We start from the raw sequence: 22702 nt of genomic DNA, 5'->3' as shown, positions 1-22702 counted from the left end.
AAGACTCCTATGTGATAGATAGATAGATAGATAGATAGATAGATAGATAGATAGATAGATAGATAGATAGATAGATAGATAGATAGATAGATAGATAGATAGATAGATAGATAGATACTCATTAACTTTAGTATTCTAGATATCTTTTAATTGCTTAGAATTTAATATACTGTATACTTACAGTGAAAATGAGCAAAAACCTAGATAATTATGGATTCTGAAAAAAAGTATATGATTGTAAATGTTTCATTTTCATTATATATGGTACAATAAACATGTTCACCCATTCATTGTTCTAAATTTGCACTATATGTATTTAATGTACTTTCAAGACCTTTTTCACAGTAGATAGATAGATAGATAGATAGATAGATAGATAGATAGATAGATAGATAGATAGATAGATAGATAGATAGATAGATAGATAAAATGCTGTAAATGAGATACAGAATTTAGAAAGCCACAGGAATCACTATTTTTTAATATTTTTGTTACTTTCTCCAGCACTCCAGATTTCAAATGAATGTGAAGATATATTTTGAAATATTCTTTAAATACTTGCCAAATTAAGACATTAAATCTCACAAAAAGACTTCATGATTAGGCAATATGATTAATGATTTGACAGAGCCATAAGTGATGAAGGGTAAGATGAGTGATCTGCTGGATGTCGTTGTGGAAGACAATTGCTTTTCTGTGAACTGAACTGCAGAGAGGCAATGCTGAACAGGTGGTATTAAATAAAATACAATTAACATTAATATATGAAATATATATATTTAATTAAATCAGATATTGGAAGGTAATTTGTTTTGTAAAGAACTTCAAAAGTGGGTGTTGAGAATATCATTATTGATGAAATACAGAATTACAGGTAAATCAAATTTACTGTTTTATCATTGTTATTAACTTATGTCATAATAAAAGAATATCTCTGTGCAGAAGGCCATTTGTGGGATATCATTAATATGACTGCTGTGTATTCGTATGGCACCTCCTCAGCCAGACATCACAGATGTGTAAAATGCAGGAGACAGAGAGGTGTGAGCGAGTCGGTGAGTAGCATTGAAGGAGACAGATCTTTATCATTCCCATGGTCTGTAACCTGTATCCATATGTTAGTGGTAAAAAAATCATTCTCTAAGAAAATATTCAAGAATCACATGTGTTGCACTCCTTAGTACTACCTGTGACAAAATGACTTATGTGAAACATTTGCTGAAAAGACAAAAAGCCAATTAGGCAGGATATATCTCGATGCACATTGTGTTTTTTCTGTTTCTCTTTTTTCAAAATTAAAGGTCACATGCATAAAAACTAAAGATTTGATTATTTAAACTGTTTTAAGAAATTGATTAATCCTTTCCAGTTGCTGTAGTAAGACAGATATGAACTTCAAGCACTAGGACAAAAATGAACTTGTTTTGTCTTATTAAAAAATAGAAGCAAAAAATGACTTTGTATCTTGGCTGCTGTTTTGCAGTTTACCTTATACAGTGCATGTGTGAGTGTGGGCAGGCATTCTCACATTTATCATTGCTTATTCAGCTCATGCCGTTAGCATGCGTGGGCGTCTGTGTGTATGTGAACTGGTAGATGTTAAGGCCACTTCCATTCACAGAAGTAGTCAACAAGGATGTGCACCTTTTGCAAAGGAGATTGTCGAATGATGGTATGAATGAGAAAAGGATTCACAGTAACCATGACAACAAATTGCAAAGTTGGTGAGTGAGCCACATCATCTGGCAATTCAAAAAGACATCAAGAGAAAGGCAGAAGGCCAGTTCTGCTGCAAAAGGACTTCTCACCTCTCAACCATTTAAAATACTACACTGCTTTGGTCACCCCTCTTTCTCTTTCTTTCTTTTTGTCCATTTCAGTTTAATAGGAAAATCACAAATACAGCACTTAGGCAAACCAGCACCTTTAAGGTTACGTACAAACTCTACTTATCTACCATATCCATCCATCCATCCATTTTCTAACCAGCTGAATCCAAACACAGGGTCACGGGGGTCTGCTAGAGCCAATCCCAGCCAACACAGGGCGCAAGGCAGAAACCAATCCCGGGCAGGGCGCCAACCCACCGCAGGACACACACACACACACGCCAAGAACACACTAGGGCCAATTTAGAATCGCCAATCCACCTAACTTGCATGTCTTTGGACCGTGGGAGGAAACTGGAGCACCTGGAGGAAACCCACGCAAACACAGGGAGAACATGCAAACTCCATGCAGGGAGGACCCGGGAAGCGAACCCAGGTCTCCTTACAGCAAGGCAGCAGCGCTACCACTGCGCCACTGTTCCACCCCATCTACCATATCCTTCACTGGTAATACTGTCTACCTCTTCTTTAGTTCAGTTATTGGATGAAAGCTGGCCTCTCAACTCTGAATGCTATAAAAGTCCCCAAATCTCTGTGTGACAACAAGGGGCTCTTGATATTATTAAGCAGCACTGCTTTAGTTAAACTCTAATTTACTGGTGAGTTAGAAACCCCTTCTTTAAATGCCAACCTTTTGACTCAAAACTGAAATAAGCACAATTCAGCTCTGTGTCACTTTATCATGACCACTATAAATCTCTCCTTTTCATTTTCTCTCCTCTAATTCATGCAGTGTTCAGCTAATTTGGCGCATAAGTTCTGTTTGTATTATACACTTTATAACTGATGCATCTTGTATCAATGGAGTTTGTCCCAGCAGTAGGACTAAAGGTAGGAATCAGCCTGAGATAAGATGCCTGTTCATCTGTAAATGTCAGACTGGATGGACTGGCATGCCAATTGGGGTTGAGGATGATATCCTTCCTGTTCAGGACACCATAATGGATGGAGCACAGTAATGAAGGTGCAACATGGCCAGGGTGGTCCTCACTTTCTGTCTCAGTCGGGATTGACCAGTTAATAGATGGACTAGGGGCGAGTGGATGCTTTAAACAATTGATCCTCCAGCACAAGAGATGGAAGTGCTGCCTTGGTTGGAGCCCAGGCTGGACAACCACATAGTTGCCTGGGAGTTGTAATTCAGAAGGTTGACCCTGTCAGGATCCTTGGGTGTGGGGGGAACGGGGTGCTGTGAAGAACAAACCTCCCTATTCTGGGGAGTTTCTGTATAACCTGGAAGTGCTTCCGGCATGTGATGCAGGGATACAAGAAGTTCTCCCATGTCCAACTTGAAAGGAGGCATTTTGCCTTACTCAGGGAATCAGAGTTAGGAGGAAGAGGATGACACTCACTGAGGAGGAGTGGAAGGAGATAAAAGAAGCATTCTGGTGGTTTTGTACTGTGTTGAGCTGACTTTAAAAGCTTGTGAAATAAAACAATTTTATTTTAACTTGGAACTGTGTTGTGGCACTTGTGTGTGGTGTTCAGGGCCTGGTGGTGATGCATTGTGGTTACAACACCTACACATCTCTCATCCTGGGACAATTTAGAGTTATCTAATTAGATGGGGGTACATGTGTTTTTTGAATGTGGGATGAGAACCCCAAGAACATATTAAGAATGTACAAGCAGTTATTTCATCTTCAATTAAATACATACCGTAATTTTGAAGCCACAGCCCAGCAGTGCTTACCACTGCCCACTACTTTGTCCTATAAATAAGCATAGATTTTCAAAGTAAACCTGCTCCTATGATGATCACTATTTTTTGAAGCACAAAAGGTTACTTTTTGCATTCATCAACTTTTGTTATATTTATTTTCTTAATATATACTCCAAAGAAGTGTGATAGGACTTTTTTGTTCAGTTTTTGGTACTGAACTGGATAACCAGGCACAGTAATGATTGGACAGAGCCAAGGAGCTCTGGCCCATTCTAAATAGGTAACACATGTGACCTTATTTGACCTACAGTAACAGCTGTGCAGGTGGTCTCCACATGTGTAGGAAGATGGCTATATACAATGTATATAGTTTACACATATTTGCAGTCTGTATATATATACTGTATATATATATATATATTTATATATATATATATATATATACACTGTACACTATATAAAATAGAATGTCTGTCTTTCTGTTCCCTATACAATCCTACACCATTTGACCTATATCAACCGAATTTAACATATTCACTCTCTAGGATCATAATCATACAGACAACAATTTTGGACCTCAAAATTTTGAACCTGGGGGTCCCAGTGGGGTTTTTTTCCCCACTGTGTGTTAATTTGCACACCAGTGCCACCTCCTTGGCTCAGAGAAAGTGGCACATTCAAAACAGACTGAAGCGAGATTAGCAGACAAAGTGAACATCTCGTACTGCTTCTATCTACTATAATAGAAAAAGCTTTATCGTGTGCTTTTGCAGGAGGTTGTTGGGTGAGGTTTAAGTGAGAGTACAAGTACAGTGCTCCACAAAGGAAAATCATAGAGCTGTTGTTTAACTCTTGTTTTGTCTGCTTTTCTTCATATTTTAAGCACTAAAAATTGTCCACCTTGATGTGTCAGACATGACAGCATTCATGGTTACAGACCAGCAAAGAGTCTGGAATTCAATTGGACCTGAAACAAAAAATTCTCAAAACGCCATGTGATTCTTGTATTTACCATAAAAAGCAGTGTCTTCAGGTTTTTTACAGGGGTGTTAGATGAGGCCTGATCAAGAGTAGAAGTGCACAGTGCAATACAAAAGCAGTCAAAGGGTTGTTGTTCAACTCTTATCTTGTTCTGCTTTTCTTCATAATTTATGCACTACAAACTGTCCACCTTGAACTAAGAGGATCAGTCAGACAAGGAGTTGCCACAATTCTGGAATCCAATCAGACCCAAAAAGAACAAATTCTCGACTTGTGACACTCATTAATTCCCCATGTTTTGTGGACTAGGTATCTGTCTCTGTATTGCAATGAATACAATGTGATCATGTGTTTTGTCGTGGTAGGGCTTTATACTCTTTATTATGTAGACCTTAACAGAATGCTTGTAATTCTGCACATAGCTTTTGTATGTTTATTATTACCAGCCTGGTCACTGTAGTTCAGCACTTCCCCCTTCGTTTTAAATCTATAACCCCAGGCAACTAGACAGAATATGAATAAAATAAAACTAGATAGAATGAATAAAAAAAGTTTATAATGTTGAATGTAATTGCTTAACAACTGCAGAAACAAACTCAACAGATAGTGGCCTAAAGGAACAAAACTTCAAAAGGAGGTAAATGAAAAAAGCTCTGGACAACCATAATGCATGACAGAGAATCCACCATTTGTGTGAAAGCATTCAGTCCTTCTGTTCCACAAACTAGTGGCTCAATTCCTGCTTAGCAGGGTGGAAAATTCAGTTGGGAAGATCATTCCTGCCTTAGAAAAGGCCATAGCATGCACTGTAGTTAATTCTGCTGTTATGTTTACCAACCCATTGGGTGATTTGTATCTATTGCATGGGCATGCTTGATGCCTTCCGCCATGGTATAACATGGGGTGAATGTGATTGCACAGTTGGAGTGAATGACATTAACCTTCCTGTCTAATGGGAAATGAGGCTAACAAATTACCAACACACCACTACAGAATCAATAAAAAATCAATAAAAACATCACTAATTAAACCAAACACAACAATCTGCTCTGTACTTCTCTCAGTTAAGACCCAATTACCACTTATGAAGAACTTACCGAAAGCAGATTCCTCTGCCTGTATCACGTTATTCCTGGGCAGGTAATCTGTTGCTTGCGCTCTCTGCACCAATGTACCTGTAGCTTGCATTGTAAGGATTAATGAGATGTCTGTTCACTACAGCCCAATTGAGCTCTCAGCTGACCAATCTTGAAGTCTCCTTACATACTCAGTTTAGATTATTGGCATTTAACTTTGCTGTTCAACTAATGCACAACTATTACAATCAACGTGGGTCAGCTTCCAACCCCATTTTTCTTTTTGGCATCTTTAAACAGTTCAGCCTGCCTGCAAAACCACAGGTGGTCCTGTCTTCTTATCATGTGTTTGTAGTGGTATAGCCCTAGAGTGACAATATTCTACCCTTTGTATTCTTTATTACCATAATGCCTCAAATCCTATCCATATGCCATAAGCTTTTGTATATTTAATCTTACTAGGCTGGTCACTGTATTTCAGAACTTCTCCTTTTCTTTTACATCTATAACCCCAGGTAATGTAACAGAGTACCACAACAGGCAGGAGAGAAAGTTACACATTTTTTCATGCATTATGAAATAACTAGCAAACCCGAGGCGTAGCATACGCCGCATAATCACACCGCTTTTTTAATGATTTTTTAAGCACAGGGAAAAAAAATGAACATTTGAAAAATCTGTAATTTAATAAACCACCAAGAAAAGTAACATTGCAACAATGCACGCTACGAAACAACATACAATCATCATTCAGTACGCACTGTCTGCTCATGTGCCCGCCCCCAACTCCTCACCTGAGTTGCCTTCGTCTGTGTACAGTCCACATGCACCTGTGAGTCACGTTGACTGTTCATTTTCCAAACACCGCCTCAGTCGCTTTTGTCTCCGCTACAGTCCACATGCACCTCTGAGCTACAGTACATTGTCTTTTCATCGTTCTTTGCGGTTCCGTCTGCTTTTCTATATATAATCCACCAAGTCACCCGACCATGGTAGTAGCGAGGGGGGGGGTGTGTGTACAAAGGGCAGGGACATAATCAGTGTGAGCGTAAGACCCGCACTTACTGGGAATTCCTCGTTCATGGGGAACAATTGCAAGCCTCGGTCTCCAGTACGAATGGGGTTCAACGGCTTACCCACGTACTCTCAACGACGGGTAAACACACGTTGATCCATTCAGTGTAGCGCGCGTGCAGTACCGGACATCCAAGGGCATCACAGACCTGTTAATGCTCAGTCTCACGTGGCTGAAAGCCATTTGTCCCTCTAAGAAGTTGGACGCTGACCGCTCTTGGGTCGCGTAACTATTTAGCAGGCGGGAGTCTCGTTCGTTTTCTGAATTAACCAGACAAATCGCTCCACCATCTAAGAATGGCCATGCACCACCACCCACAGAATCAAGAAAGAACTATCAATCTGTCAATCCTCTCCGTGTCCGGGCCGGGTGAGGTTTCCCGTGTTGAGTCAAATTAAGCGAAAGGCTCCACACCTGGTGGTGCCATTCCGTCAACTCCTTTACGTTTTAGCTTTGCAACCATACTCCCCCCACCGGAACCCAAAGACTTTGGTTACCCAGTTGGCCGCCCGGCAGGTCATGGGAATGACGCCGCCAGATCGCCTGTCAGCATCGTTTATGGTCGGAACTACGACAGTATGTGACCGTTTTTGAACCTCCGACTTTCGTTCTTGATTAATGAAAACATTCTTGGCAAATGCTTTCGCTCTCGCTCGAATTGTTGTCGGGCGTGTGCCATGGTCGACTGCTTAGTGAATTGTTGGTGGGCGGGGCACTGTGTTGTCAGCGGGCGTGGCTCTGTGAGTTGTCATCGTATCCCATGGTCTTAGCGTTGGTGGGTGGGTCTCTGTGAGTTGGCGGGAGTGGCTATGCCATGCATATCTCATGGTTGTCTTGCTTGTTCTGTCGGCTATGCCGTGCGTATCCCATGGTTGTCTTGCTTGTTCTGTCGGCTTAGTGAATTATATATATAGATAATATGACATGGGTAATAATCAGTTCATCTTGCTTTAGCTACCAGGTGGCTTTTGGTCTTTGTATGTTGATTGACTGCTGGTTCGACGGGGTTCACCATGGCCCGTGGATGGAGTGTCTAGAACACACAGTATGGCCTGTCTGAATATATCAGCTGAGAAACAAAGAGAGTGCGTTTCTTTATTAATCTATTTTTGTATTCACCTGACTTCCTTGATGCACCTCCCAGACCAATGGGACAAGCTGACTGACTCCCTGCTTCATTCCAGTCCTGTTTCAACACGACTCAGCCCCATTCCATCCACAGCAAGATTGTCCTTTCATCTCAGCCACCTGCATTTCCTCAGGTCAGCTGGATAGAATTTCTCAGATTTCATCTCTACTAGTTTTATCCTGAAGTACAGTATGTACAACAATTGGTTTCTAAAATCTTATTTTATTCTGAAGTATTATTTTCTATGTACATATTTTTATTTTTATCATAGCAACATTACACCATCCCCACAACACCATGCCAGACATTAATTAAAGGTGCCCTGCATTTCTCAATACAACTCCAAACACAAGAGTGAATGGTAATAGTTAAGTTAAGTCATCAGTCAGGATTAGCTATTGCAGATGCTTTGTTTCCAACATTTTGGTCACTACCAGTAATCCAGGTGGATGCTGAAGGGGAACCCAGTTCTTTCTCAGTGTTCCTGAACACATCACATGGCTGCGCTTGGGAGACTTACAGTCAAGACAAATTTGATAGTTAAGGCTCTAAAGAAGGCAATCAAAATCACATACCCCTCTTCTGGCATGTCCATTGCTTGCTTTTCCTGCATTGGTCCAATTTTATTCCTTGTAAGTTCACGGGTTAAATTTGCTTGTGTTCCTGCAAAACAAATGTTTTGTAGACTGTGATAACATTTCAAACCTAATAATCATAACGCTAAGTGAATTATGGAAAAGAAAATTTCCGATTTGTTGCTTCATATGAGGAGAAATAAATAATAAATAATAAATCAAACAACCAATGTTGTCCAGGACACGTGGAGCTATAAAATCACATCTTCAAATCTGCTTAATCCAGCTCAGTATCAAGGGGGGGATGCGGCCAATCCTGACAACACTGAGTCCAACACTGGCCAGGAACAAGGGGCCACCCACACAAAGAGGCCATGCATTCATATAAAATATGAGAATGAAATTATCCAGAGAGTACATTTGAGAAGGAACAAAGGTAATAACACAAACACACAAAACCATACATATGATCAAATTCTCAAAAAGAATCCTGGTGAACACAGGGGCCCCTCAAGGCCACGCTCTGTGTCCTTTGCTTTTGGCTTTGTGATGTCACACTGAGCAATGTTCCCTCACCAAGTACACAAAAGACTTCATAGCGATAAGATGCTACAGTGGATTCAGAAAGTATTCAGACCCCTTCAGATTATGTGCACTTTAATGTGTTGAAGATTTAATTATAAATGGATAAATTTGTCATTTTTGCCCATTAGTCAATAATCCATTATGACAAAGTGAAAACATGTTTCCAGGAAGGTTTGCAAATTAAACAAAAAAAACAAAAACTGAAATCTCTCATTCTTATAAGTATTCTTACCCTTAATTCAGTACTTTGTAGAAGCCCCTTAGGCAGCAATGTCAGCTTTGAGTCTTCTTGGGTAAGTCTCTACAAGCTCTGCACACCTGTATCTGGTCTGTTTATCCTATTCTTTCTAAAATATTCTCTCAAGCTCCATTAGGTTGAATGGAAAGCATCTGTAAACTGTCATCTTTGGGTATCTCCACACATGTTCTATGAAACTTTAACTCTGGGCTTTGGCAGGGCAACTCATGGACAAGTTGGGAGCATGCACTGATAGTGTGTTGCTGTACCCACTACAAGACGAACCACCTAGATTGGGACCCGAGTGCAGCGGATGACACCTCAGTCCCACACTGGAACAGTGTGAGGTTTTATATGGTGGCTGGAGTGCCAATCCTGCCACCAACCCTCAAATTTTTCCTGTAAGTTGGAGGATGTTCTTGTAGGGCTGGATGCAGATTAACATCATACCGAGGACAAAGCAATTGCAGGTTAAGGGCCTTGATCAAGGGCCCACTCATGGAAAATCAGAGACTTATCCTGAAGCTACTCCAGAGTCTTCTCTCAATCTCGATTAGATTGGATAGGAAGCAATCGTTGGGTCTCTCCACACATGTTCTATGAAGTGTTAACTCTGAGCTTTGACAGAGCCACTCATGTACAGTCAGAGACGTGTCCCAAAGCCACTCCAGCATCTGCTCACAAGTTCAACTAGATTGGATGGGAAGCATCTGTAAACTGCCATCTTTGGGTCTCTCCACACATGTTCCACGAGGTGTTGACTCTGATCTTTGACAGGGCCATTCATGTACAGTCAGAGATGTGTCCCAAGGCCACTCCAGCATCTTCTCTCTATACTTCAGGACATTGTTGTGCAGAAAGGTGAACAAAGGCCTCAGTCTGGGTTTGTGTGCACTCTGGAGTAGGTTTTCTTCAAGAAGCTGCATCTGGCTGCATTCACACTTCCTTCAATTCTGACCAGTCTCCCTGTTACTTCCATGGAGAAGCACCTCTATAGCATGATTCTGCCTCCACCGTGCTTCATGGTAGGGATGGTATTAGGCAGATAATGAGCAGTGCCTGTTCTTCATCAAACATAGTGCTTGGAGGTCTTTTTGTCTCATCAGACTAGAGAATCTTTTTGTCTTATGCTCTCAGAGTCCTTTAAATGCCATTTTACAAACCCCAAGCAGGAGTTAGCTAGCTACTGTATCATAAACACTGATTGATTGATGATTGATGGAGTACTGTTGAGATGGTCATCCTTCCAACTATATTTCCATATCTAATCAGAGGACTTCTGAAGCTTCCTGACCAACGCCCTTATTGCCCACTTAATCTATCTGGCTAGATAGCCAACCTTAGGAAGAGTCCTGGTGGTCCCGAACATTTTCCATTTCACAATTATTGAGGTCACTGTAGTCTTGGGAACACTCAAAGCTTTCGAGATGGTTTTATACCCCTGCACTGATCTATGCTTCACCTGAGTTTGATCGCAGAGGTCCATAGAGAGTTCCTTGGACTTCATGGTTTGGTGTTTGTCCTAATTTGCAGTGTGAATTGTGTGACCTTACAAACCACACATTTTTCCATAGGTGGCCCCTATAACATTCCAAACATTACTCAAGGATAGTTAATGCAAACAGGATGCTCCTGACCACAGTTTGGTTTGCCACAACGAAGGGTCTGATTACTTATATGAAACAGAGGTGTCAGTCTTTGATTTTTAAAAATAATGTGCAAATCTTTAAGAAAACATGTTTTCACTTCGTCATTATGGGTTATTTAGTGCAGAATGATGAGCAAAAGTGGCACATTTATCCATTTAAAATTATATCTACAACTGCATAAAGTATACAGAAAATGAAGTGGTCTGAATACTTTCTGAATTCCCGATGTATTAGGAATAGGGAAAATGTACTAAAATGGCATTTCAATTCTGGAGACAAAAATATTTGCCTCCCAGTTTTGTTTTTTTGTGTGTATTTAGAAACTGTGAAAGATAATAAGCATTTCGGTCCTCAGGTTGTGTGTAGATTAAATCAGAATCTGTTGCAAATCAATGTGTATTGTTCCTTTGTACATGCAAACTGCTCAGCGTGGACAGAAGCAAAAGTCACCAGAGTGAATCTGAAGACACTCCAGCAAGTTGGCAGAAGAGTAAAATCACTGATGTGGATAATCTGGTGAGAAATCTGAAGCTACTATAGCCAAAGAGAGCGACCCACAAACCCAGAGAATCAGAGGCACAGCAACATGGCCAAAAGCAAAGCACTGCAAGTTCATATGAGTGGGGCTGTTAGCCTACGAGAATCCACTAAAACAAGACAGTGATGTTACCAGATATTTAGGGCAATTCTGACTTTCTCTTTTTTTGCACTGTAGTCAGTGCTTTATGATGTTGATTTATGAAAAATCCAAGACTGTTCGAAATTTTGTTTCTGTCAAGGTACATTTCATGTTTTGTTTTTCCTCATAAAACATGACTAAGTAAAAAACCTTGAACCTTCATTTGAGTCTTCACATTTTTAAATGCTAATTTCTACTATAGTTCTTTTTTATAATATGTCATTTATAGGAGTTTTTTTAATGTTCTAATCACAGTAGCCATACAAAAAAATGGAAAAAAGCATTTAGAATAACAAGAGGAATCAATGTTAATTGAAAAAAAGATCTGGTAAAAGGAGAAAGGGGAAAGGGAAATAAACGAATAAGACAATTGACCAAATGTGTTGTATGTCACATACATATCATCCTAGGACATATTGATGGCATGTATGTGTAAAACCCCAGAGACAGAAACATATCTTTCTTTCTTTCTTTCTTTCTTTCTTTCTTTCTTTCTTTCTTTCTTTCTTTCTTTCTTTCTTTCTTTCACTCTACTGTAGTATAGCTCCACAAACCTTGTACAGACTCTACAAGAAGTCCAGTTGACCACTTGTAAAGGTGCCTGGCTTCCAAGATGTGCCAAGGCAACAGGCTTAGCTATGGTACAAAGGGCAGTCCTAGTTGAGACCTCCAGATAAGACAGTGACATGTTCGTGTGTGAAGGCCGAGATTGCTACTGGGTGGTATGGCCTGTTGACTGTGTGCTGTGTGTCCTGTGTGAAGAGTGAGACCTGACCTGAGGCAACCGTCTCCAGAAATGCCTTATCTTCTGAACATGAGGGTGAGATGAGGAAATATGGGCAGGAGATCACAAAACCTTCTGGTCAACAGTATGCAATACAGAGTAACTAGACGGGGAAGTCTTATAATACTTTCTTCTTAATAAAAAGGCTCAAAGTACCAAACATCTCCATTCAACATTAACAGATGTACAGTTCCTACACACAAATATGGCAAATAGACAGACAAATGTCAAGTTCTTCAATCACTCAGATTCAAAGCTCTTAGTGGTTGTTGAGTAAAGGAATACCAAATGGAAAACAGAAAAGAAAAGTAAAAAACTCAGTTCTTTGATAACTAAAGGAAATTAATACAAATGAAAAATGAGTGAGAATAGATTAGCAAATTTCCATTTTAAAGTATCAGCTCTCATGGCTCACATGTCCCTGTAATTTGTGCACTATGCGTTCTTAATGTTTTTAAGATGGCATCATGGAGTTCATGGAATGAAACATGATATAGCTTTCATTATAAAAAATGGCAAACACTACTACTAGTGATTAAGTGATTGGTCAGACAGTTAAAAACTGTGCTACAGGACTAACATGCTCACCTTCCCGTTTAAAAGCATCACCACCTATTTCAATCTCACTGTTGTTTGGCCGGGGATGAATTCGAAAGTTTCCTGTAGGATAACAAAATTGAAAGACATATCAGTGATCACACAACAATTTGTTACATTCCTCCTGGAAATACTGTAAATGAAAAAAGTACAATTCACAATCAAATCGATCATTTAATGTCACCTTGAGTAGCCATAATGAAAATAGTATTAAAGCTAACTCAGGGGGTTCGTGTTCAGTTTAATTTATTTCATTTTTGTATAGTACTTTTCATGGAGTACAGGCTTGGAGATCTTTCACAAAGGTATGACTATAATATAATAATGACAGTAAGACACTGAACCTTACAACATTTGCATATACAATATACACATTTGCATATGCAGTATACTCATTTGCATACAGTACAAACAGAGTGGTGGCTCTGAAGCTAAGGATCTGCACGGATATCTGCCAGAAGGGATCCTACTCCATTGGGCCTTTGACCAAGACCCTTAACCTGAAAAAAATTACTCCTGGCATGCCTTACAATAGCTGACCCTGCACTGCACTATGACCTCTAAAGTTGATGTGAAAGGGGGAACTATATCAAATCAAAAAAATGTCAGTCATTTAAAAAATAATTCCAATATTAAATCCCATTACCATAACAGCTAAGATAAGGTTTGTTAACAACAGAGAAGAAAGCACAAGCTACAGCTGACAGCTGACCCCAAGCTGCATTCTGCAATACCGTAAATATAATCTGAAACAGAAGATGAAATCCACAATTGGTCTATGTGATGAACAGGCATCCTGTGCAGCAGTCGTTGCAGCTGAGCATCAACTCATTCAGTTAATAAACCAAAGGAATCTCTGCTTTAAGGGCATCACCCCCATCTCGCAGTTGATGTTTTGTAAAACAATTAATGAGTAAACTTGCCTCAATAATTTAACACATTATGAAAATGCTTATAGGCAACTTTAACTTAGTCATTACAATGAAATTTCCCAATTTTTCATGACATGCTCAATGCAAAGTTCAAATATTTCTTTTTGGCTTATATGAAAGTTTCTTAGTGCTTGATGTCACCAGTCTGCTTCTCGATTGCTGGGGCAGAACCCTTCAGAGTTCTCAACATACTTTCGCTCGTGTCCATATGTGTGCAAATGCAACATTTCCTTTCTGCCTTGCGATTTGAAGACTCTTGTCCTTATAAAGCAGGGGTCCTCAATCACGGTCCTGGAGGGCCGCAATGGCTATGGGTTTTCATTCCAGCCAGTGTCCTAATTAGAATGTCAGTCCTTGCTGACTTGATGACTCTATGCCTTGTTAGTGCCTTTATTCATCAAAGACAAATTTTAGTTACTTTGTAGATCAGAGGTCCTCAATTACAGTCCTGGAGGTCTGCTATGGCTGCAGGTTTTCACTTTAACCAATTTCTTAATTCGAACCCTTTTATTTACTATTAAAGCAATACATTTTTGGGCTTAATTTTAGTTCTTTTGCCTGTTACCATTCAGAACCCTTAATTGCCTATTTTAGATTTTAGCAGCTGCAATTAAGTTTTGATTATCTTCTTAATCAGACATTAGTTAATAATGAGATGCAGATAACCAATAAACCAGCAGCTCTCCAGCTGACGTGCTTACTATGAAGTAACTGTGATAAAAAATGTTTAGAAATGAATGAGGGGGGAATTGGAAGGACCATTAAGTTTAAATCTATTCTGGTCCACAAAACACATGGATAATGTTCTCACAGAAGGAAACTCTACAGTGCAATTAAAATTGCTCTTGGATGATTGTAAGCATTAACAAGCTAAATAGTTCAATACCAAGTTTCATTATCAGCATGGACTGCTTTCTAATTAGGAAACTAGTTGGAATAAAAATCTGCAGCCACTGCGTCCCTCCAAGACTGTGATCGAGGACCCCTGTTATAAAGTGACCCACTGGTTGATTTTTTGTGACACAATTTAAAGGGAATGTGACCTTGTATGTCTTGGTCTTTTGGAGTAGTCATCATCATTATCATGAATCATGATTGATTACAATGATTTGTGAAAGAAAAAAAAGAAATCACTTCCGTCATACATTTTAGATGTTCTTTATAGATTTGAGGGTGTCGAATCAAAATCTCACAAGAGAATTGTTCTATCATATCCAGTTTTTGAAAGATGAAGGTTACACATATACTTTTTTAAATATAATTATTGCTTACAAAAAGTAATAACCTAGTAGTTTTTGTCCTCTCATAATATTGTGAAGGTGTTTCACAGTGGAATGACCAACAGAAGTCTGCTACCATAGACTGTCTCCACTTCCACTATAACATCTCTCCATTTGAACAATGCCCTGGTGGAATCTCTCCCCATGTCATCATTTAAATCATTCAAACAACAACATTCTCCCTTCTAGACAATACAATGGCATCTTTCTACCCTTCTACATATGAATTCCTGGCTATTCTGAAGAAATAAAAAGAGAAAAAAAATACTGATTGAGAGCAAATAATGTGTAGGAAATATTTCATTTTGGGTTGGTTCCATCTCAACTAATGTTAAGAATGAGGTAGACTGCCATTTTCTAGCTCAAAAGATCCTTCAGATAATATTCTAAGCATGAAAAATACGTAGGTCATCAAACCAATGCAACTTATTTTCAAAAAAATCAACAATTTGATTTTTAAAAGGACATTTTTCACTTAATTTAATATCTTGCAAAAATAGTTAGTGGTAAAGAAATTACAATTTCAGAAATTGATTTTGCACACCTAAATCTGTATATTTTTGGCACTACTGGATTTTGTTTCAGACCAGTATTATTTATTTACAGTACAACTGTACTTTGCTCATTGAAAAAAAATGCTATTTTGTTATTAATCCCAATGGGAAATACACATTTGTGTGTGTTTCTGCATTTGGTGTTGACATATCTTTAATACTGACACTCAGAGGTTGTACTGTATGGAAAAATAATATATCATTTATGTGCAGTTTTTATAGCATTATTCAGATGTCATTTGATCTTTATTGGTGCTGGTAACCTGAAACATCTTGAAACACAAAGTTTTGCCCTCAGTCCCTTAAACGACGCTTACTGAAAGTAGTCTCCTTCCTCTGCTGCCTTGAAGCACCACCGCCGCCACTCCAGTCTACCTAGCCAGGATCTTCCCCAAGGCTTGGCAACAGCCTTGTCCCCAGGCCAATGGACTTAAGCAAAGGAGCAGGTCTCATGTACACGGTTCTTTAAGTGCTTGGCTGTCTCCCTCCTTTTATGGTCAGCTTCTCAGGATGGCTTCTTCCCTTCAGTAAACCTTTGGAGCAGTTCTCGGTTTCTCCCCAAGATCCACGCGGCCCAACCAGATTAACCATAACACAAATGACACTAAAACAAACAAATCACGGTCTACACTAATGGAGGAATGGATTGGTTATAGTTTTCTTCAACTTCCATTTGAGCTCCTCAGCAATTGAGCCAATTCAAGTGAGAAGTAAGCTTATTTTTCATAGCTTCTGGGCAAGCAAAACATTTTGAATTTTATGGTTTCTAACACAGCAAGAATTTGTATTGTTATTTGTAGCATTCTGTATTTTGGATTACAAGAACAACAAAGATAAAATACTTAATTGGAACAGGAAAAATATAAAGCTGTAAAACAGAAGAATTAGCACAAAAGAGATACCTGACAGAATATAGAGGCTCAGCTGTGAATTCATTAAAAATGAGAAAGAACAGACAAGACACTCGGGATAAAGATTTAAAATTAGTGGATGGTTCTGAATGCCAATAAGAGGAGAATATGCACTGCATGGAATCACAACTTCATCCACATCCATCCAGTATGTCAGGCTCACAAGTGGGAAAAGCTTCAGGGACACTCTGACCTGTACTGTGGACAGTGCATAAGGGGGGCAACTCTAACTATGAAACCTGATCATTTATCATGATGGAAGCCTTGGGTAGCAGCATGTGAGGCACACTAAAGAATATCCTAAATCAACTCCAGATCAATTTTAACAGACTGAGTAATTGTGGCCAAATCAGTACACATTCTCAGCCAAACTCAAGCACTGCCTATCCCTAAACTTGGATTACATGGATTCAGCAAAGGGATGGATGATGTCACTCACATGCGAGTAGGAGGATGTTGTATGGACCAAGTGAAGGTAATTCCACGCCAGGCCAGGGGGTGGCGAGGTGCACTAAACCTTCTCCTGTTATCTCTACAGACCAGCCGCAGGAAAACCTGTCTGACTCATCATTGAAGACGCCACTTCCAGTTCCGGCAACTAGGACGATGTCACTTCCGGTTCCAGTGCTTAGGATGACATCACTTTTGGTTACGGCACCAAGGATGATGTCAGAAGAAGGTCACTTCCGGGTTTCCCTACATCACTTCCAATCTTTCCATTTAAAACCGTCATCATCTACAAACTCAATCAGTTCATGTTTGGACTCCATCGAAGACACTTCTGTCTTAAAAACAACACCCACTGCAGCCTGGGATAATACACAGGTGGCTGTCCCAAACCTTCTTAAGTGTGTTGAGTCTAATCTTTTTACAATGATTACCAAACATTTGGCCCTTTGACTAACTGTAGACATTTTCTTCAAGTTTCTTAAGTGTGTCACTTAAAAAAAAATGAAACACAAAAACAATAGTAATTATTGTTAACTGTGCCATGAGAATAACTATGCACAGGTCTGTGCAGGTCTAATCAGTAGCAATGTTATTTACTCAGTTGTGTATGAAAGAGTGCTCCCATCCATCCATGATCAAACCTATCTTATACATTTTAGGGTCCTGGTGCCCAGAGGCCTATTCCAGCAGCAACAAATAAAACTAAATGGAGAGTTAGTCCATTGCTGCTCACACTCATATTTATCCACACACACTTAAAAAGCCAATTTGGAGCTAAAAGTCAACATGCATGTCTTTGAGATGTGAGTGGAAAACCTGAGCATCGTAACAGAAAGACACAAACAAAGAAAGAATATGAAGAATCCACACAGACTACAAACCATCAAACCAGACTAGTGGACTTGTAAGACAGCAGCAGCACCGCCAACCACTGAGCCTCTGTGCCGTCCCTCCTGATATCCAAAGAAATACAAATATGAATGTTCCAGCTGAAAGTACCATTCCCTTCTTTTTTCCATTCAGATTTCCCGGATTCAGTAGGCTATTGTATAATTGTAATGAGTCACAGTAAGATGTACATTTTCCAAGGAACACTTTGTAGAACTGGAAAGTGGAAATAAATGAAGCAACTATGAAAAATCAGCAGGATATGGCTTGAGTATACAATAAAGAGTGAACAACAATTTAAAATGTAAGATTGCTGATATTTTCAGATTGTTCACATGCACTCATGTTGGAGGTATTAGCCATAAAATCAATACTACCTGCTGTTAAAATAACAAGATCTTGGTCTGAGAGGAGTGCAGCAGCTCCATTGTAGCAAAAATCCCCCTAGTAGTCCATCTGCTAATTTATTTAAAATTGTGGGCACAAGTGCACCTGAGCCCATTTTGTGAAAAACAGTGAGATGGCAAGATACCCATGAGGCTACAAGGCAGACTTAAATATAAGCCTGCATTTCTACCAGTTCTCTTCAGTTTTTCTAGCATATCTATCACTGAAATATTAAGAAGATAGTGCACACTCAATAGAATTTAATGGGAGGGCATATCAAACTGCATCCTAATGTTCAATACTATTTCGCAGTATGCTGGTACTGGAGAAAGCTCCGAAAAAAAACATTTTAGAACAGTTTGGTGTCAGTATTAAGCTAGTTTTTGTACCAGAAGTACAAGCAAATCACGATGAGCTGAATATTCAAATAATCATTTGATGCAATATATATATTTCAACAGGCATCCCTTTTGTCGAATCTATAATGTTTCCTTAATGTGCTGTAATCTCAGAGGGGAACAACAAATGTATTTCTTGGAATTATCTGCATTTGTGCAGCGGAGCAGGGATATGCACGTGTGTGTGGGATGGAGGGCTGAGGCAGCTGAGAGCCTGGATTTACCTCAGTATCATTTTGGTACTAACATGTGAAGGCTTGTATTGGTACCAAAGGCAAAAGTTTAGTACCAGTTCAACTCTAATACAGGTTAAGAATATAAAAGACCACATCTTTATCAAAAAAGCATATGCGAGTGAAATATTTACTCTACTCCTTACATGTGACAATCATGAACCTATAATCCTATGAAATAGTTATTGTTAGAGAGGAGCGAAACCATCAAATTTCATTTCACATACAGTTTTGTGAAACTGACACTAAAATTCACTTCACATTTGATTTCCAATTGAGAATTGACAAATTCACACAAAAGATATTTTGGAGGTTTAAAGTGTTATTTTAGGAGTGCTACTACTACCTAAAGCCGCACTCATACTTCTTTGTTTATCCATGTTTATGCTGTTTTTTGCAGCTACGTATTACATTTAATCTGTCGCACACCTGTAAAATTAGTTCTATTAATGCCTTTCATTCACGCCACACCACGAGGTTTTCAAAAATGTGACATACTGCATATTTTCCACATGAATGCACATTAAAATACACCATTGCACCCCATTCTGTGTCTTCTCCACAGGAAAATCTCACTACCAGGAAGCTGCTTACTCCGCCATTACCTGACAAGCACCCCTTTCCTGTTTCTTGATGGCAGCAGAAAAAGTTGAAAGTGTACACGTTGAAAGTGCTTTGAAGCTTCGAGTTTCTTTTCTGTCTCCCATGCACCTTTAAGACTGCAATCGCCAATATTGTCATCATAATTGGCGAAGAGGAGATCGTACTACCAGAAAATGACTGGCAGCTCAACAAAACATCTATACACGACAGGACAATCTTTGTTATTTTTTCACTAAAGATCTTTATTTAACTACAGTATAGGGTGGTCCAGATCTAATTGTGCAATTTTCATTACTCTATAACTTGTTAAGTTTATTACATAGAGAATTCACAGCACTTGCCCTGCACATAGAGATTTCACTTTAAATTATTTTTATTGCCGATAGATGGCAGCACCTGCCCTGTATTCCAAAATGGCGGGGAGACAGTTGTCAGTCGAACAATTGCATAATTAGATCTGGACCACCCTGTACTTAAATGATAGGCCGATGCATGTGGAAATAATACATGTAAATGCTTCCAGACAGGACTAAACACCTTTCTTGTGTCAATTGCCCAAATTTAATGGGAAGCAATACCCAGTTGTTTTTCAAATTACAGTAAGTTTCACTGCAAATTAAATAGTGTGCAGATCACTTCTGCGCATGCATATTTTTTGGTGGGTTAGGGTATAGTATGTTATGCTTTAGCTTATAATGTTGGTACCTTTTTTGATAATCTGAAATCATTCAAACTCCATACAAATTTGGATAGCTCTTATCAAAGAGGTGTGTTAACACACTCCCACATTACACTGCAGTCGTCTCTCATTAACCCCAGTTATCTTGTTGCAGAGATGGTCATCTACCTGGTTTTGCGTTTGCCTCTATGAAAGATACAAACCACTGTTTGGCCATATTTCTTTGTAGAAACCTGTACTGCTGATGTCTTCCACAGGATTATTTTCATACACTCCTTAAAAGTGAAAATTAGAGTTATTTTTAACAAAAGGCCACATAACATACTATATATTTGAATTTCTTGGGCCTGTCTGTCCATGTGAGTCAGCTCACCTTCTAGCTATCAATGGCTTTCTTTCCTGAAAAGTGCTTATGAAGCGCAGCCTTAGATCTGATGACTTGACTACAAAGTCAATCATGCACCTTTAGGTACACTTCTGAGAAGAAACGTTTTAGAATGTGGAGCTAGAATTGAACAATCTGTGACTAGAATGGAAATGTAATAGCGAATTTCAACTTGGATTCACATCAGGTATGTCATTCTTTCTGACGTGTCTAATAAAATTATAATGGCCAAGCTGGGAGATGGCAAGTCTCAAGGAACTGGAAAAAAAACAACTCTGGTCAAAAACATCTGTAGACAGATTTCCTTAGGGTATTTCTACCTGGAGCATAAGGCTGTAAACAGCATACCAGATGTCAAACTATACTTTATAACCAGATCTAATTATTTTGCAATTTGTGGCACAATTATCAAATTTTATTTAATCTTGCCTGATTTCTTTATTTGTTAATGCAAACATTTCACTATACTTGCACATTTTAATGCTAACATACATTATATATAGTCATATTCTAAATATTTAACTATATACAGGGCCAGTGCCACCATTACAGTAAATTAGGCATTCACCTAGGGTGCACATCATAAGGGGGGAAAACCCGGCCACACGGGTTAGCGACTGAACAGTCAGTTGTTGCACTGGCACTAACTATAAATTCAAATATTTAATTGGGAGTCACAAGTTACAGATTATAATTTTCAAATCTTTAGGAATCAAGCACAACATAGTGCTTAAACGATTACCAAAAAGAAAAGAAAATTCTCCTGTTCTTCTTCTATCACATTCATCTTTATGCAAGGCAATCTGACTATTCAATTCTTATTTGAGCAATACAAGTAAATGTACAAGAGGCACTACATGTGAACTGTGCCACTGACCGTGTCATAATGAATTATGTCAGTTACTCACATGACAATCGTTCAGGTACAGCACACTGATTACTTTTGACGACCTGGACTGATGCCACCCTTCTGAAGCCAAGAGGGATGTACAACTCTCAAGTTAAAAACCTTCTGCTTGGCTCTGATTCAGATATTAGCCCAGTATGGCAAAGAAACAGAAAGAATACATGACATGATTTTGTGATGGGTCAGTAGCTAGAGATGGAATTCATTATGCTGCACTCATAAAGGCCATGCACTTTGTTTACAAATGAAGGCAGCTGATATTAAACTCTAAAGAGTGATGGCAAAGAATCTAGGAATGGGTAGCAGGTAGTTCACTATCGCAACACAGGTCTTCTACATCTCATTTTCTTGATAGCTGTGTTACCCGGCTTGGCCCAGGAAATTTTGTAAGATGATGGGCATTGGTTATGGTGCCATTGGTTAATCGGGTGTATCAAAATTACTATGTAACTAACTATGTGCTTTTTTTGTATAAAATATGCGTAGGTTTCATTTTGTTTTGTTTTGTTTTTAACTGATTGTTAAAATTATTGGCAGGGTGTGTTTTGTAGCGGTTAACACTTTGGAGTTTGAACCCTGATGTTGCCTGATCAAATCCTGCCACTGACAGTGTGACCACGAGCAGGTTACTTCACCTGCCTGTGTTCCATTTGGAAAAATAAAACTTTTAAATCTCTTTGTATAAACGCATCAGTTAAATAATAAGTAATAATAATAATATTAGGTCCCTTCAGCTGCTTACTCTTGAAAATTCTATACATAATTGTCCATGAGTAAAACATTCCTGCTTTAGATCAATTACTAATTTTTTCTGCTTTTCCTAGTGATTTGGCTTTTGTCTGTGGTCATTGCAGAACAAAGTATTACAGGAAAGTGTCTTCTTTTGAATTGCATGTTCCCGCTAAGCTGCAGCTGCACTCTTCTTTTCTGAGTTCCTCACAGTGCAGCTGATATCCTGCTGCTCACTCCTCCTCCCACACCACAGTTTGGAAGAGCTGCACAGCGGTTACCATTTCACCCTTTGGTAATTCACCCTTGGATCCTTTCACTCCGCAGGAAAACCCACCCAACATCAACAGCTCCAACCTCCTCCCAATCATCAGTTACGTGTTGGTGTCTGATGGTGTGTCATGGCTCTCTATAAAATCCTTTCTCCCCGGTCTTGTCATTGTGTT

General features: G+C 39.1%; 1 protein-coding gene across 1 annotated transcript in view; it reads right to left on the bottom strand.

The window, feature by feature from the left end:
• The window catches only part of kncn (kinocilin), a 60872-nt gene that overhangs the window by 2284 nt on the left and 35886 nt on the right, over positions 1 to 22702 (bottom strand). Inside the window, exons 3-4 of the mRNA XM_028810588.2 lie at positions 12912 to 12983; positions 8389 to 8476 (exon numbers count right to left, since the gene is read on the bottom strand). Coding sequence (XP_028666421.1) covers positions 8389 to 8476; positions 12912 to 12983 — 160 coding nt within the window. The remainder of the gene's footprint in view (positions 1 to 8388; positions 8477 to 12911; positions 12984 to 22702) is intronic.

Source organism: Erpetoichthys calabaricus, chromosome 10, assembly GCF_900747795.2.
Source record: "Erpetoichthys calabaricus chromosome 10, fErpCal1.3, whole genome shotgun sequence".
In the NCBI taxonomy this organism is placed as follows: domain Eukaryota; kingdom Metazoa; phylum Chordata; class Cladistia; order Polypteriformes; family Polypteridae; genus Erpetoichthys; species Erpetoichthys calabaricus.
The sequence above is the reverse complement of the archived record's forward strand: the minus strand, read 5'-3'. Positions and strand labels throughout refer to the sequence as shown.